A 16,016-nucleotide genomic window follows, 5' to 3' on the forward strand; every position below is an offset into this window, starting at 1 on the left:
ATTTTTACAAGGTGAACGACAGAGAGGTCTATTTAATTAATAAAATAATAAGCTGATACATCGATTTGAGCACTCTTGCTGCTGATATGTCTGGTTCGAGGCAACACAGAGACAACAGACGCTTACCTGCGATCAGCAGCAGCTGTGTCCATATCAGACACAAGAAAAGAAACATGGTGAGAAATCCTCCTCTTCCTCCTCTGCGACCCATTCTTCCTTTCTGCAGCTCAAACTGAAATAAATCGGCTCCTGCAGCTTCTCTCGGTGTTGTTATAATGCACCAAGGAAAGCAGCCGGTGTGTTTTTCCTTACATCTATCTGTGGGTCCGCAGCATGCAGCATGAGGGGGGGGGGGGAGACGCTACCAGAGCTCCAGGGATCCGCTCCAACACCGGCTCCCCGCCTCGCTCCTTCCCCGCCCTACGGTGTCCTACAGCGGCCTGGCTAAAGCAGGAACAGCCGCTCTGCAGCAGCTCCGGGAGAAACAGGAGTTTTATTCCGTCTGACAGTCAGAGACGACAGAGAGGTGTGTGGTGGTGAGATGGGGTTCAGGTGGAGGCTGGTGGTGACGATGAAGAGTGAGAGAGAGAGGAAGGGGAGGAGAAAAGGCGTGGTGGAGAACAGAGACCAGCATAAATCCTTAAGATTTTCAGCATGCTGTTAATTTATATTGGCATTTATTCAGATAACAATTACTTTAAGTGCGTTTCCTCGCTGTTTCTTTCATCTAATTAAGTTTATTTTTCATTTTATTTTAAGCCAATACTTTGGTGCAGAGGTAAATATTTCAACAACTAAAGTTAGGTACTGATTGATTAAAAAATAAAATGTGTAAATTTAAATCATATTGACCCCCCCAAACAAGTCAAAATATCAAATTTGATTCATGATGCAATAACTTACCTCAAACAGTAATGGATGATTTTCGCTGGCCTCTGTATCATAAGCTAATGCTAATATAGCTACTATGCTAAACAAATTAGCATGTTACATTAACAAGCTAATGCCGCGTTTAGACTAACAAAACAAAATCACTTGGTACAAACCGTAGCCTAACGTTATTTAGCAAAGTGAGGAAAAACGTCCAACTATTGATGGACTGCCATGAAATTTGGGAATTTTAATGATTCCCAAGTGAGCCCAGCTCAGCAACTAGCAACACTTTGAGGTTTATGCTAAGTAGCGACATAATATTAGCATATTACTTATTCCAATTTAGGTAACTATGCTAATACTATACTAATGCTAGTGCTGTGCTAATACTATATATATACATAATATAATAAAACATTCACATCAGGACATTAGTTTTAATATAATAATAATAATTATGAGTCGATCACATAAAGGGAATTTCTTAAAGTTATAAAATCTCCACTACTTACTTCAAAATGGCCGCCACCAACAACAACCGCTAGCAGTTAAATAAAACCCAAAACAATTGATTCCGCTAATTAAAAAGGAGCTAACAAGTTTGTTTGTATCAGGTGTCACTTGTTAACTAACTGCTAAAACTGGCTAATTTAGTCTAAAGTGCCATTTATCCGGTTTGACAACAAAGCTAGCCATCTTGGAGAAGTGTTTAACGTTACAAAATGTAAAATGGGAGGTTTTCCGGTTCTGCTAACACAATGTAAATGTAGCATAAATGTTAGCATGCTATTATGTTAACCCTATATAGCCTATGTTAGAAACATAACAAGTGAATGTTTATATAGTTTACTAATCATTATTATATTTTCAGTAAGTGTAAAAGAAGTATAAAACAGGTCCAGCTCCACCTTGAAGTCCAGCTCCATCTCTAGATCCAGCTCCACCTCGAGGTCCAGCCACTCCGCAGCTCAGTTCCAGCTCCACCTCTAGGTCCAGCTCCACCTCGACGTCCAGCCACTCCGCAGCTCAGGTCCAGCTCCACCTCTAGGTCCAGCTCCACCTCTAGGTCCAGCTCCACCTCGAGGTCCAGCCACTCCGCAGCTCAGGTCCAGCTCCACCTCTAGGTCCAGCTCCACCTCGACGTCCAGCCACTCCGCAGCTCAGTTCCAGCTCCACCTCTAGGTCCAGCTCCACCTCTAGGTCCAGCTCCACCTCGAGGTCCAGCCTCTCCCCAGCTCAGGTCCAGCTCCACCTCTAGGTCCAGCTCCACCTCGAGGTCCAGCCACTCCGCAGCTCAGTTCCAGCTCCACCTCTAGGTCCAGCTCCACCTCGAGGTCCAGCCTCTCCCCAGCTCAGGTCCAGCTCCACCTCTAGGTCCAGCTCCACCTCGACGTCCAGCCACTCCGCAGCTCAGGTCCAGCTCCACCTCGAGATCCAGCCACTCCCCAGCTCAGGTCCAGCTCCACCTCTAGGTCCAGCTCCACCTCGAGGTCCAGCCACTCCCCAGCTCAGGTCCAGCTCCACCTCTAGGTCCAGCTACTCCCCATCTCTAGGTCTAGCTCCACCTCTAGGTCCAGCCACTCCCCATCTCTAGGTCTAGCTCCACCTCTAGGTCCAGCTACTCCCCAGCTCAGGTCCAGCTCCACCTCTAGGTCCAGCTCCACCTCAAGGTCCAGCTACTCCCCATCTCTAGGTCTAGCTCCACCTCGAGGTCCAGCTCCACCTCTAGGTCCAGCCACTCCCCAGTTCGGGTCCAGCTCCACCTCGAGGTCCAGCTCCACCTCTAGGTCCAGCCACTCCCCAGCTCAGGTCCAGCTCAACCTCCAGGTCCAGCTCCACCTCCAGGTCCAGCCACTCCCCAGCTCAGGTCCAGCTCCACCTCCAGGTCCAGCTCCACCTCCAGGTCCAGCCACTCCCCAGCTCAGGTCCAGCTCCACCTCCAGGTCCAGCCATTCCAGATTCACAGATTAGGTAACCTAGGTCAAACGTTATTACATTAATTAATCAGAAATGATTGAGATTAATTCACAAATAGCCTACATCTTAATGCGGGGGGGTCCTAATCTCTCACAGTGCCACTATGTAAGTGTAGTTATGCCGTTTGTAAGTTCCATGCAGGATCTGACGAAGGGCTTGCATAACAGCCCAGTAGGTGGTGCTTGACTAGGTCCAGATTTGGGGTGGAGCTGGACCACAGGCCATTTGGCTCTGCAGTGAGCACCACTTGGAAACTGCTTTTTTTTGCCTCTTTTAGCTCGTTATTCTGTCTTTTCTTTACTTTTTGTTTAAGCAGCAGGCAGCTGTTTCCTGTGCCAACTTCAGCAGCTGAGGATGAACTCGGGCTGGTTTCTGGCTGCATGCACCACTCTATTTGATTTGTCTGCTCCGTCCGATCATCAGTAATGTAATTTATCCTCTGCATTACCAATGCCAGACTTTACTTTCAGCACGTAGACCATCATTACATCCTTCATCATCATAGTTTTTGATTTACTGTCTAACTACTGTCTAACTAATCTGGATAACGTGTTCGTGTGCCAGGTCATCCCAAATCGGCATATTCCAGCAAACCAGAGTCAGGGCTTATCCAGGTTTCTGAAACCAGGAAATGACGTTTACATCTGCAAACACATAACCAGGATACAACAAAAACCCGATCATAACTGGGATACTGATGCATGATCCGGCACAGCGGTTCCCAATCTTGGGGTCAGGACCTCCCGAAGGGTCACAAGATAAATCTAAGGGGAAAAAACATTTATGCTACATAAATATATAAAGTCTTCTAAATTCAAGGTTAACTTGGCCGTATCCCTGCCAGCCTTCGGTGTCATTCACTGAGGAAGGCCGGGAGATACGGAAAAGCTAGCAAGTGAGTTTAGTCTATTTCATCACAGATATGTGATGTAATAGATGTACGTTTATTTTTTGGGACATTCTTCTAATGTATGCTTTTTTTGTAGAGCATTACTGGAGAATTTTATCTCTTTAGGCATTTAAAAGTTATTTAAATAAAACAGAAAAGGCACTCTTTGGTTGTCAGAAGTAAATATTGCTTTGTTTTAAGGGGTCGCCCACCAAAACTGGTCTGGCGCAGGCAATGGAAGGAGTATATTTTACAGTCCATGGAAACAAAAGTGGATTTTTATGTTTGGATTTCATTGTTCTTTGGAGAGTGAAGCGTGGCTCCTCCTCGATATCTTATCCTTAAGGAGCTTCCTACACCTCCCATCTCTTACGGGAAGCCCTGCCCATCGTCTGGCTCCTCGCTTCAGTTTCACTACATCCTCTGAACAACAGTCAACTCACACCAACATCACTGTACATTCTGATGTTTTTCTGCTCTGACCAGCAGCAGCAGCAGCATGCCTCGGCTCAGCCCCTGTGTCAAGTGTCTCTTCATCAGCTTCAACATCTTCTTCGTGGTGAGTGACTGGATTTTAAAGCAGAAAAAAAATGCTCTGTTTACCCTTAGAAGCTTTTTTTGAGAAGATACAAAGTGCGTAGTGGAGAACAGTGATGCAGCCAAAACACAGAATATGAGTGACCTCTGCTGGTGAAATGCACGAGGTGCATTTAAGAGTCAGGATTTAAACAAAATGTAAAACAGCTCTGCATTTCACTGAGCTTGAATCTGTCTGTTATTGATTGACATGGGTCTGTTTCCATCCAGTCATGTGACAAACTGTCTGATTTACGGTCAGTTTGATAAATGGAAAACATCACAGATGACTTGCATTATGAGCCCTGAGCTCCAGCGGAAACTGAAACTTACCAGCTGCTCTGTAACAGCAGTGCAACAGTTTATTTGTGTGGCACCTTTAAGGCTGCAACTAACGATTATTTTAAATATCGATTAATTTGCTGATTTTTTTATTTTTTCAACGAATTGTTTGGGCTATGAAATGTCAAAATCACAGCTTCCCAGAGTCCAAGGTGACGTCTTCAGACATCTTGTTTTGTTCAACCAAAAGTCCGAAACCCAGAGATAATCAGTTTACAGGGATATAAAACAAAGAAAAGATCAGAGGCTCTCGTCTGAGAAGGTGGCACCAGAGAACGTTTGGCATTTCTTCAACTAATCAATTAATCGACCAGTTTCAGCTCTAGGCTTCATTTTATACAGATGCAGTTCAAAGTGCTTTACAGGACTGAAACAGAAAAGCAGAAACAAGGCAATTATTATTATTATTACATACAAACACACAAACATATATATATATATATACATACCTATACATGCTCTCTTTCTGACTTCCTGTCTGCGGCTCTCAGCTCCGAGCCCATTGGTTCCTACTGAAGATGTAAATCTTTAAAAACACCTCACAGATATATAGCTTCATTTAAAAACAGCTGTAGTTTTTATCAGACTAACAGGAGGAAACGGTGCATCTGTTGGGGACTATTTTCAGCGGCGGATGAATCCACATGTGGTGCTGTAGTGAGTGTTTGGGGCAGCAGGACGGTGTACACAAACAAACATCATATATTATGGATTATGGACAGCAGGACTACTTAATTTGCTAATAATTATCCATGACTGGCAAAGAAAACAGCAAACCACCAGCCAAGTTCCTGATTCCAAGAAATATACTATCCGTTTTGTCCGTCTTAGATGGAAAGTCTTTCCATCTCACGAATCTCTTTGATGATTTCAAGCCAGTTATCTTCTGTAGGTGGATCGGCCTGTAACCAGCTACAAGCTGTTTTTGCTGCTGCAGTAAATATTTTTTGAGGAGGTTTCTGTAATAAGTTGTTGTTCCTTTTCGCCCACGAATGTCAACGGGATCTGTTGGTGTGATTCTCCAGATTCCTTCCCAAAATATTTGTCCAAAAAATGTGGTACATCATCCCCAGAATTCACACCAATAGTAGAGGAGATAGTTTCACATCGGTGGCCGGTTATTTCATCATGTAATTGTTTTCCTCTTTGATGTAGTTTGCGGTAGTTTTCCTGCTGTCCTCTCATGTTTCAGATCATGGGTGTGCTCATCGTCATCATCTCCCTGGCTCTGCTGTCTCCATCGCTGGACGACCTGCATGGAGCAAATGATGTAAGACAGAAACACCAGCTAACACTGCAGACACACACACACACACGCTTATTACACAGCACTAACCAGCCAATCAACTCTCTGTTATCCAGTTAGAAGTTCAGACAACCAGTCGCATCGTCCTCTACATTGTTGGCTCTGTTACCGTGGTGATCGCCATCTTGGGAGCCTATGGAGCCTATAAGGAGAACCGGGGGGCTCTGATTGTGGTGAGCAGAAACCCCGAAAACTAAACGTATTGACCGTTAACAGTACAGGTCATGTGTGGTGCACAGGAGGACACGAGTCAATACCAGAGACCCTGAGAAACTTAAAGGGTCAGTTCACCCAAAAAGCATTTTCTCACCTGCATCTAAACATGAATATACAGCAGTGTCCTACAAAGGCAAAACACAGTGCATAATCAATTTATAACCTTTGTATCAAAGAAAGAATTTATGATCAGATCAGTTTATGGAAGTGTTTCTGGAAAAGAGATGTTGCTGTAGATTTTTTATTTTATTTTTTTAAATTAAAGCACAACCGAAATTTAATTCCCCCTCCGCTGTTTTGGAGGCAGATATCCTCAAAGCTCGGCACGTTTAGCCAAAACTACATGGATTTTCTTATGATGCGGTCGGTTGGGAGACTTCTGGTTTCAGTTCCTCTTCTTCTGCAGTTCCTGGTGTGTATGGTGACTGGATCTCTGCTGATGCTGCGAGCTGGAGTCTCCGCTGCCGTCGCCCGACCCAAGGTAACAACAACCCTGACTAACGCACACACAGCGAGGTGCAGACCTTTACAGAATTTAACAACCCTGACCCAGAGCTTTGGTGACGTCCAGGCTTTGAAAATTGAATGAATTTTAATTGTGATCACCCCCGCCTCTAACTCAGCTGCTGTCGGCCCTCAGACTCCTCTGTGTCCACTGCTCCCCCTCCCCATCTTTCTGGGAGAGTCCTACTCCCCCTCAACTGGCTCTCAGGCTAACGCCCCCGCCGACTGTAACCTCTGCTTTGTGCCTGACTGCTGACCAGGTGAGAGGACAGCTGATGAAGCTCCACTCAAACAAGGCTGCAGGCCCCGATGGCGTTTGGCCCGGGGAGCTAAAAGCCTGTGCCCCCCCAGCTATGTGGAGTCCTTCAACATGTCTTCAACCTGAGCCTGAGTCTTCAAAGGGTCCCTGTTCTGTGGAAGACATCTTGCCTCGTTCCTGTGCCGAAGACGCCGCGTCCCAGTGGCTCCAAGGACTACAGACCGGTGGCGCTGACCTCCCACATAATGAAGACCCTGGAGAGACTGGTGCTGGAACAGCTGCGGCCCATGGTCAGACCCCTCCTGGACCCCCTTCAGTTCGCCTACCAGCCCCGGCTGGAAGTTGAGGACGCCATCATCTTCCTGCTGAACCGCATCCAAACTCACCTGGACAAGCTGGCAAACACAGTGAGCATCATGTTTTTTGACTTCTCCAGTGCTTTCAACACCATCCGGCCTGCCCTGCTGGGGGAGAAGCTGGCAGCGATGCAGGTGGATGCCCCCCTTGTGTCGTGGATTGTGGACTACCTGACTGGCAGACCACAGCACGTGCGCCTGCAGCACTGTGTGTCGGACAGCGTGGTCAGCAACACTGGGGCCCCTCAGGGGACTGTGCTCTCTCCCTTCCTCTTCACCATCTACACCACAGACTTCAGCCACCACACAGAGTCCTGCCACCTTCAGAAGCTTTCTGAGGACTCTGCTGCGGTGGGATGTATCAGCGGTGGTGATGAGACGGAGTACAGGGCTGTGGTGGGGAACTTTGTCTCATGGTGTGAGCAGAACCATCTGCAGCTTAATGCCACAAAGTCTGTGGAGCTGGTTGTAGATCTACGGAGGGCCAAGGCACCAGTGACCCCGGTTTCCATCCAGGGGGTCAGTGTGGACATGGTAGAGGACTAAAAGTACCTGGGAGTACACTTGGACAATAAACTGGACTGGACCAAGAACACTCAGGCTGTTTACAGGAAGGGCCAGAGCCGCCTCTGTTTCCTGAGGAGGCTGAGGTCCTTCAACATCTGCCGGACAATGCTGAGGATGTTTGATGAGTCTGTGGTGGCCGGTGCTATCCTGTTGCATGCTGGGGCAGCAGGCTGAGGGTAGCGGACGCTAACAGGCTCAACAAACTGATCCGTAAGGCCGGTGACATTGTGGGGGTGGAGCTGGACTCACTGGCGGTGGTGTCAGAGAGGAGGATGCTGGCCAAACTACACGCCATCTTGGACAGCGTCTCCCACCCGCTCCATGACGTGCTGGTCAAACAAAGGAGCGCCTTCAGCGGAAGACTCATCCCCCCACAATGCACCACAGAGCGCCACAGGAAGTCATTCCTGCCTGTGGCCATCAGACTCTTTAACTCCTCCCTCTAAGTGTCAGTCTGTATGACCCGAAGTCACTAAACTGGACATTGATCATTAACATCTCTGCAATACTTGACATAATAATTGTGCAATATACTCTTTTCAGTTTAAAATTCCCTATTTATTGATATTTATTCATACCTCTATCACTGCTGTGCAGTATCCTCCGTCTCATTATAATCTTAATAAGCTACACTTAACTTGACAGTTCATGCACTATTACTTTATACCATATTATTATCATCAACCGGTAAACCCACTCTGTACTTTACACTTATTTTAATTTTATACTTATACCCACTTGGTACTTAATTTATTTTCTGACCTGTGTTATAGTGTATTATATGTTTTTTGCTTAGTACTTCTGTTCCTGTGTGCACTGACGTAAAGGCGAGCTGCTGTAACAAAGAGTTTCCCCTCGGGGATCAATAAAGTCTTTCTGATTCTGATTACCTGATCGTAACACAAACAGTCCTACTTATAGTTTTGTTACCCAGCGCTTGATGAAGTCAGTCGGTATGTTCTCTTGAATCCACCTCATTTATAATTCTTATTGCTCTTCTTTTAGTACATATCATATATTTGTATATGTGTTGCCACGTATGTCCACACAGTGACAATATGAACATTTGAAGTGCCTTATCATGTACTTTCTTCAAAAGTGTGATACTTTTCGACACTTTCATTTCAAAAGATCTACTTGTAACAAGATTATTGATTTCCGATGTAATTATATGTTTTTTTTCAGTTATCACAATTTAAACAAATAGTGCAACACGTAGGCCAATTTACATATAAAACCCTGCAACTTGTATTTGTTAATGAACCTTTTACCCTCTAAATCATCATCTCCTCAGAAAACACAGCGTTTTGTTATATCGCGCTATAATACAATAGATAACAGTATGAATACTTATCAATGCTTTACAGAAACACAACTATTGTTTTCTTATTCATATATTGATTATTATTACTCTCACTCCTGCTGCTGCTTGTATTTGCGGCCGTGTTCTGGGGTGACAGACTTCTTCCTCCACACAGAAGGCTTCTTTGTCGTTTCCTGAACCTTCTCCGGAGCGTCGACCTCCTCGATGACCTCAGCAGTCTCCTTTCGGTTGGACATTTCGACCTCCATCTGCTTCCTGAACACCTCCACCTGTTTCTCCAGCGCCCTGATTGGTCTCCTCCTGAGCTTTCTGTTTGGAGGCCAGCTCGAGGCCGGAGCTCCTTTTCCTCCAGCTGCCTCTTCAAGTCCTGCAGCTGCTCGGCAGTCACCTCTTCTCTGCAGGAGCTTCATCCTCTCCAGCTCCTGCTCAAGGGCTTCTTTTTCAGCCTTCAGCCTTTCGACCAGCTTCAAGTCCTTGGAGACTCTGTCCATGAGCTGAAGCCTTTAGCTGCAGCAAGACTCTGGAGCTCTTTCAAGTCCCTTATCTCAGTATTTGACTCATCCAAGGTCTCAGCTGGAGGCGCTCTGGAGGACAGACTCGTTTTTTTATGTCTTTTTTGAGCTTCTGCACCTCCTGTTCATGCTTCGGTCTCAGGCTCTGCTCCTCCTGCAGTTTCTCCTCCGCCTCCCAGAGCCTGCTCCGCTGTGCTCCACCATCAACCTCATCTCTTTTTCCTGCTGTGCTACCTTTCCTTAGGTAAAAGGTCCACTGCTTCTCCCACCACTGGTTTTCTGGTGCTGTTAAACAAGAACATTATCTTACTTTTTCACACAAAATGCATTTTTTTTTCATCCGTATCTTCATCTCTTTAGTTATAACTGTGAATAAATCTGGGGATAAACAACAAAAACGTTTGTCCCTTTATCTGTGGCACCTCAATTTAAAAGAGTAGTTTAACATTTTGACAGACATCTGCATTTGTTTTCTGTCCAAGCATTAGATGAGAAGATTAATATCAGTCTCGTGTCTGCGTGTTAAATCCAGAGCAGGAGTCAGGACGCGGTTAGCCTAGCTTAGCATAAAGACTGGAAGCAGAGGGAAACAGCTAGCCTGGCTCTGTCCAAAGCTCAAAAATACGCTTACCAACACTAAAGCTCACTGATGTTGTCTCTCGTTTGTTTTTATTTATTTTTTTCTGACATTTTACAAACTAATCAAGTAAGTTAATTAAAAAATTGACTGACTATTGAATAAAATGCAAAGTCCTCCTAATTATCATTAGTTGCAGCCCCAATGTCTTGCATTTAATTTGTGATGTGTGTTTATAGTTGGAGAGTCTGACGGAGGAAAGGTGGCGTTCGTTTCTTCCACTGAATCAGGCTTCGGACGACATCAAGAATCAGGTTGAAGTTCTGCAGACATCGGTGAGATGCTCACACACTCACAGAGTAAACACAGAAGTGTGTGTTTTCACATTAAAACAACATTTTGCTTTCTTTTCATGAGTTAGATGAGACGATGGAAATCAATCTCTGTGAACAGATGAGTCATCTGGATGTTGTTGTGTTCTGTGGGGTGTAATGAACACTGCAGCCTGTAGGGGGCACTAGCTCTTTCTCTCTTGTGTTTAGCTGCACTGCTGTGGTCTGTTTAGTTATAAGGACTGGGGGGAGAACATCCCCAAGTCCTGTCTGTGCAGCCAGGAGGAGGCGGAGGAGGGGAAGTGTCAGACCGTCAACTACGGAGTGAGTATTAACACACATATGAAATACTATACCTGAGTTTCAGTACTGATACCAAAACACTCATATTGTCAATACCATACTTTGAGAAATATACTTTTTCCCCCCGTTTAACAAAAGAAGCCAGACTGTTTCTAAACACAAGCAGTTGTACAAGAACTTTGAACAAAATACAGTTCAGTTCACATTCTTTGTATGTCGCAATAAGAAATTCATTTTGCAGCAAGGCGAGATAAAGACAAACACAATGAGACAATTTAAGACATTAAAAGTGCCAGTAGTATTCACACAATACTGAATGTAATAAAAGGTTCTTGTGATAAAAGCTACCGGTTGCTGCGAGCGCAGAGCCCGACCTGGAAATCAACAGAAAAAAGTCTAAAATCAGGAACTATCTGATCAAAGAATAAGTAAACAAGACAAGCTTGCTGACGCAGCTTTTGGTACTTGATACTTTTCAATACTTGGCGCTAGGGATGTCAAATATTTGGTCAGAATTGTAAAATCTTTTTTACTTATTCTTTGATCAGAAAGTTCCTGATTTACATCTACATTCAGACAATCTCTGCAATATTTGAGTCTTTTGTTAAAGTTTTAACATGTAACTTTTCCGCATTAAAATGACACGACAACAAAACAAATCTAACAAAAATAGTTATATATTTTGTTGAGTTGTGTGCTTACATTATCCCAAATGTTTTCAACAATGTTCAAACGCAGAGAAATCTGTAATTGTATTCAATGTAACGGTGCGTTTCATTTGGTCGCCTGTCAGTGGCGTCATTTCCTCTTTACCCCCTCTAGCTGCTTTAACTTCCGGGGGAAACACGGGAAACGTCAGAGAGTGAAGAAGGAAGTCGGCGAACGTGACTAAACGTAACGTGAATAAAACTTTAATACATTACCCCGTCCGTGAACATGATTTCTGCCCGAGTCACGTCAGATAGATTTTCATCAGCAATGGTGGGGGTTTTTTTTAACAATGAAGACAACAACTCCCATGATCCCACGCTACTTCACGACTTCAAACTGCGTCTTTTTTATTGTTTTGATGTGAGAGACCCCTAGCGGCATACTGTGGGTTTAAATTAATGAGTTTTGTAAGTAACTAAGTGAGTAAAACTTAGTTTAGCACTTAGAAAACCAGGGTTACAAAGTGTTTCCAAGTTACAAAAAATACAATAAAAAGTTTTGAATAAATATTTAACAAGAATTGTTATAAAGAATAAGAACAAATGGAAGCATCAATAAAATGCCTTTGAGAACAAATAGGTTTTAAGATTTAAAACACTCAGAGTTTGCTGACGTGATCCCCAGAGGAGCCAGTGAGGACTGGACAAAATATACTCGCTTTACAAAACTCTTCCTCAATATCAGGGGCTAAAAGTCCTCGCAAAGATAGAAGAACATGAACACAAACAGACTATTGAGTTTCTCTCTGTTTCCTCTTCTAGAACTTCCTGTTGAACTATTTCCGGCAGAAGAAGTCTGTCTTCGTACAGGTCAGTGGACAAAAGATGACTTTGTTGACTGACTGTGGCATCAACAGTGTTATAATGCCTGTGAGAAGCTAATTTTACAAGCTTTTAACCTCAAACAGGGCCCTTTTGGATATCAGAAGGACATTATCATAATTTATAGTTACTGAATAACACTAGGGGGAAGGAAGAAAATATGTTTTTCTGTAATTTGGGTGAACTGACCCTTTTAACAGTGGCTCCTCTTTCTCCTCCTATCACCAGAACTGCTTACCCCTCATCATGGACTCTGTTACAACAAATGCTAACATCAAACTGGCCGTCGTCTTCACTCTGTTTGCCCTGGCGGTGAGCTGAATGTTTTGGGATTTTTAGCCACACTACAAATTTTTAATCTTGGAAAAAAAAAAAGAAGAAGAGGCAAACATGATGTAGAATAAAGACATCAATGTGCAATAAACAAACTTTTCTCTCAGCCATGACAGAGAACAGCCAAAAATTTTTAAAAATATCAGAGAGTCAGATGAGAAGCTGGATGTCAGTTTCATCTCTGCGCATCCTATACAGAGATGGGTCCAGGATGTGTTTAGCCTAGCTTAGCACAAAGATTGGAAGCAGTGAAAAACTTGGCTAGCTTAGCGCATGTATCTTGTTAGCTAAGTTTCCATCTCATTCAAGAGTAAAGTGGCTTTTGTTGACTAGAACCGGTGGTTAAGACACTGAAGGTATCTAGTTATGGCTTAATTTCAAACTATCCAGTCGTTGCTGTGGTGTCAAATGACCTCTAAACCAAGAGACAAAAACACATCTTTGATCTACATGTTGTGTCCCGTTAGCCAACAAGCTTAGAGGATAGTTAGAACAGAGCTTAAACCTGGCCACCCCACTATGAGGACAAGACTTTTGAGATGCTAACGCTAGCTGCTGCTAAAACCACAATATCTTGTTTTAACATTTCTATTTCTTCACCTGTTCAATTAACAAGATACAACATGTAAATCAGACAGACTTGGACTTGTTTTCTTCTCTCTTTAAATGGAGCTGTGCTAGCAGTTTCCCTGTGCTTTCAGTCTTTGTGCTAAGCTAGGCTAATCACATCCCGGATTTTTCTCTGTACTGGACGCACAGAGATGAAACCGATATCAATCTTCTCATCTGACTCTGGGGAGGAGGATTAGCAAGCATGCTAGCAAGTGAAAAATGTCAGTGTCAAAATGAACTCACTGTGTTCCCCTGTAGCTGCTGGGCTTGGTGCTGTCTTCGCTGATGATCTACCAGATGTCTGTACCAGTGATGTTCATCGACGAACCGCCTGCCTACCAGCAGCTGTACAACCTGGCAGAGTAGGCGGCTACCATCACTTTGAGGACAAAACCAGGATGCAAAAAGCTTCAAAATATTTCTCTACTTTTCTTTTAAAGGTGCCTTGATGTTGGAGAAGCCAAGACGCTGTGAAGAGGACTGGACTGGACTATTATTGCATGTCAAGAACCGCCGAGGGTCAAAATCATGATGTCTACCTGCGTCGCACCTCTGCCATAACCTGTGACCTCTGACGCCTTCCCAGGATCGAGTTCATTGGCCAATATAATACTAATATTTCATAGTCACACAGCCCTCACGCAAATCTTCAGAATGTAAACACTGTTAGACGCCTGTTTTGCTGCTGGAAAAGTTGACTTTAGTACTTTGAACATATTCTAAAGCATTTCATTCATATTGTCAGTTTGCTTACGCTATACGTCGTAGATATGCAGTATAATGTGCTCATACCAGTGGCAAATTAGCTCTATCCCGTCAGTCTTACCTTTTAAAGGTCCAGTGTGGAGGATTTAGTGCCATCCAGCGGTGAAACTGCAGTTTGCAACCATTTGAACACCGCTCGCCTCGCCCTCCCCTTCCAAGTGTGCAGGAGAAACTACGGTGGCCGCGAAAGGCCCTTTCTAGAGCCGGTGTTTGGTTTGTCCGTTCTGGGCTACTGTAGAAACATGGCGGTGCAACATGGCGGCCTCCGTGGAAGGGGACCCGCTCCCTCTGTAGATATAAACGGCTCATTCTAAGGTAACGAAAACACAACAATTCTTATTTTCAGGGGATTATAAACTGATGAAAACACACTAATACATTTTACCGCCATATTCTGCAAATAGATCACCCTAAATGTTACACACTGAACCTTTAAGCATCCGTTCTTATAGCTAGATGAACAGATCCTGACACCATCTTGTGGTAATCTTTTATCCGTAGCCTATTTTAAAGAGCAGGTAGGCTATGCCATAGCAAGGCAAAAGACTGTAGACAACGATGCTATTCAAAGTTAACCTACATTGATACATCTATTGCAAACATAACCAAAATAATCTATTGTAAACATAATCTAGACATCAGCCTACTGACAGACAATGCAAGAGCAATGCATGCTAGTATCAAAGTTATTTATTTGAGTTTACCGTGCTGTTATTGTTCATGTCTGCTGAAAAGGCAAAGAAAACAAAAATAACATTAACTAGCTAGCTCACAACAAAAGTATTTCACAATGTTCAGTGGTGGAAAGAAACAATAAAACCGAAACCCGAAAAATATATTTTTTATCTCTGATAATAACTTGTGTTTACAAAGTATTATCATCTTTCGGGACCTTGCAGGCTCCATAATTTAAACACTGAAAGTGGCCATTTTGCGTAGTGAGTACTTCTACTTTTGATGCTTAAAGTACATTTTGCTGGTAATATTTACTTTTACTCAAGTAGAGTTGTGAGTGCAGGACTTTTACTTGTAACAGAGTATTTTTACACTGTGGTATTGTTACTTTTACTTCAACGTAAAGGATCTGAGTACGTCTTCACCGCTGACGATATTAGCCACGTCTGTAATTGGGCTGGTCGTTCAGAGACAGATCATCACGCTAGCAGCATATTTTAAAAAATGTGTGTCACTATAAATATAAGGCGCGGCGTCTTTACTGATGTCCCAGCGGCGAGCAGCGAGTCTTGAGCGTCTGTCAGCCGCACGCTGTAAACAAACCGATGACGCAAGCAGGACTACGACTCAATTGGCTATCTGGAAGTTGGGGCGTGGTCACGGCAGAGGTGCGCTGGGAAGAGTAACGACGCTGTTTACCCTCATAGGAAGAGCAACGTGAATAACTTACATTAAAATGGCTTTTTGGGAAAAAAAGACATGAGGTTTGGGCATGAAGTTTAGGTTTGGTGTTAGCTCTGGTGTCTGAACAGCAAACGCAAATTTGTTTCGGGCCCAAAAAGCTGTTTTATCGATCACCTTCTTACTGAAACTCCTGGGATCCTACGTGAACAGAATTTTCTGCCAAAGTTAGAACAGTTTTGGAGTTTTTCAACGTACTAATCATGAGTTTAGCAACATTTGAATCCAAATCTGATGACAGTTGGTGGGTTGATTGCGTGCTGCCAGATCAATTGATGCTTATTTAGTCATGAATGTTTAACGTCATAGAGAAAAACTTCAAAGGAGCGTAAATGTAAATATACTGTGTCAGGAAAATAAAAAGTTGATTTGCTGCACGCTTTCTTTAACCACATCAGTTCTTCATCCTTGGGCTCGGAGGGTCACAGGTCGGGTCGGGTCGAAA

The 16,016-nt window shown here is 43.8% G+C and overlaps 3 protein-coding genes and 1 long non-coding RNA gene across 7 annotated transcripts in view; 2 read left to right on the forward strand and 2 right to left on the reverse strand.

Moving 5' to 3' along the window:
• The window catches only part of ptprr (protein tyrosine phosphatase receptor type R), a 44,095-nt gene extending 43,559 nt beyond the window's left edge, over window positions 1–536 (reverse strand). For 2 of the 3 annotated variants that reach the window (XR_006376741.1, XR_006376742.1), the window contains exon 1: window positions 127–536. Coding sequence is in view for 1 of the 3 variants with exons in the window: in XM_044185381.1 (XP_044041316.1) it covers window positions 127–211 (85 nt within the window). In the remaining 2 variants the exon portion in view is untranslated. The remainder of the gene's footprint in view (window positions 1–126) is intronic. The other variant, XM_044185381.1, reaches the window with a different exon arrangement.
• Window positions 334–2,844, forward strand: LOC122871604 (vegetative cell wall protein gp1-like). The gene is made up of 4 exons (XM_044186921.1): window positions 334–526; window positions 1,806–1,903; window positions 2,132–2,426; window positions 2,468–2,844. Exons 1-4 carry the CDS (start codon window positions 334–336, stop codon window positions 2,842–2,844), a joined length of 963 nt encoding a protein of 320 aa, XP_044042856.1.
• Window positions 2,433–15,948, forward strand: LOC122870948 (tetraspanin-8-like). Of its 2 annotated transcripts, XM_044185384.1 has the most exons (11): window positions 2,433–2,844; window positions 4,229–4,298; window positions 5,850–5,927; window positions 6,020–6,136; window positions 6,586–6,660; window positions 10,518–10,613; window positions 10,821–10,934; window positions 12,386–12,433; window positions 12,674–12,757; window positions 13,649–13,752; window positions 13,831–15,948. In XM_044185384.1, exons 2-11 carry the CDS (start codon window positions 4,239–4,241, stop codon window positions 13,862–13,864), a joined length of 810 nt encoding a protein of 269 aa, XP_044041319.1. In that variant the 5' UTR covers window positions 2,433–2,844; window positions 4,229–4,238; the 3' UTR covers window positions 13,865–15,948. The 2 variants fall into 2 exon arrangements, with proteins under 2 accessions (XP_044041319.1, XP_044041318.1); XM_044185383.1 differs by lacking the exon at window positions 2,433–2,844 and having other exon boundaries at window positions 3,301–4,298.
• LOC122870949 lies at window positions 5,232–13,744 on the reverse strand. The gene is made up of 3 exons (XR_006376743.1): window positions 13,634–13,744; window positions 9,277–9,986; window positions 5,232–5,909 (listed from the first exon to the last, which is right to left on the reverse strand). It is a non-coding gene; the product is annotated as an uncharacterized LOC122870949 (long non-coding RNA).
• Window positions 15,949–16,016: the final 68 nt, after the last annotated feature.

The sequence above is a fragment of the Siniperca chuatsi genome, linkage group LG23 (genome assembly GCF_020085105.1).
Source record: "Siniperca chuatsi isolate FFG_IHB_CAS linkage group LG23, ASM2008510v1, whole genome shotgun sequence".
NCBI classification, from domain to species: Eukaryota; Metazoa; Chordata; class Actinopteri; order Centrarchiformes; family Sinipercidae; genus Siniperca; species Siniperca chuatsi.

Bases quoted from the DNA above. Each gene is read 5' to 3' on its own strand.
- LOC122871604 (XM_044186921.1), top strand. From the start codon at position 334: ATGCAGCATGAGGGGGGGGGGGGAGACGCTACCAGAGCTCCAGGGATC. The intron at 527-1,805 runs GTGTGTGGTGGT...CTCCATCTCTAG, and splicing joins CAGTCAGAGACGACAGAGAG to ATCCAGCTCCACCTCGAGGT. The intron at 1,904-2,131 runs GTCCAGCTCCAC...CTCCACCTCTAG, and splicing joins CCAGCCACTCCGCAGCTCAG to GTCCAGCTCCACCTCGAGGT.
- LOC122870948 (XM_044185384.1), top strand. From the start codon at position 4,239: ATGCCTCGGCTCAGCCCCTGTGTCAAGTGTCTCTTCATCAGCTTCAAC. The intron at 10,614-10,820 runs GTGAGATGCTCA...TCTTGTGTTTAG, and splicing joins TTGAAGTTCTGCAGACATCG to CTGCACTGCTGTGGTCTGTT. The intron at 12,434-12,673 runs GTCAGTGGACAA...TCCTATCACCAG, and splicing joins AGAAGTCTGTCTTCGTACAG to AACTGCTTACCCCTCATCAT.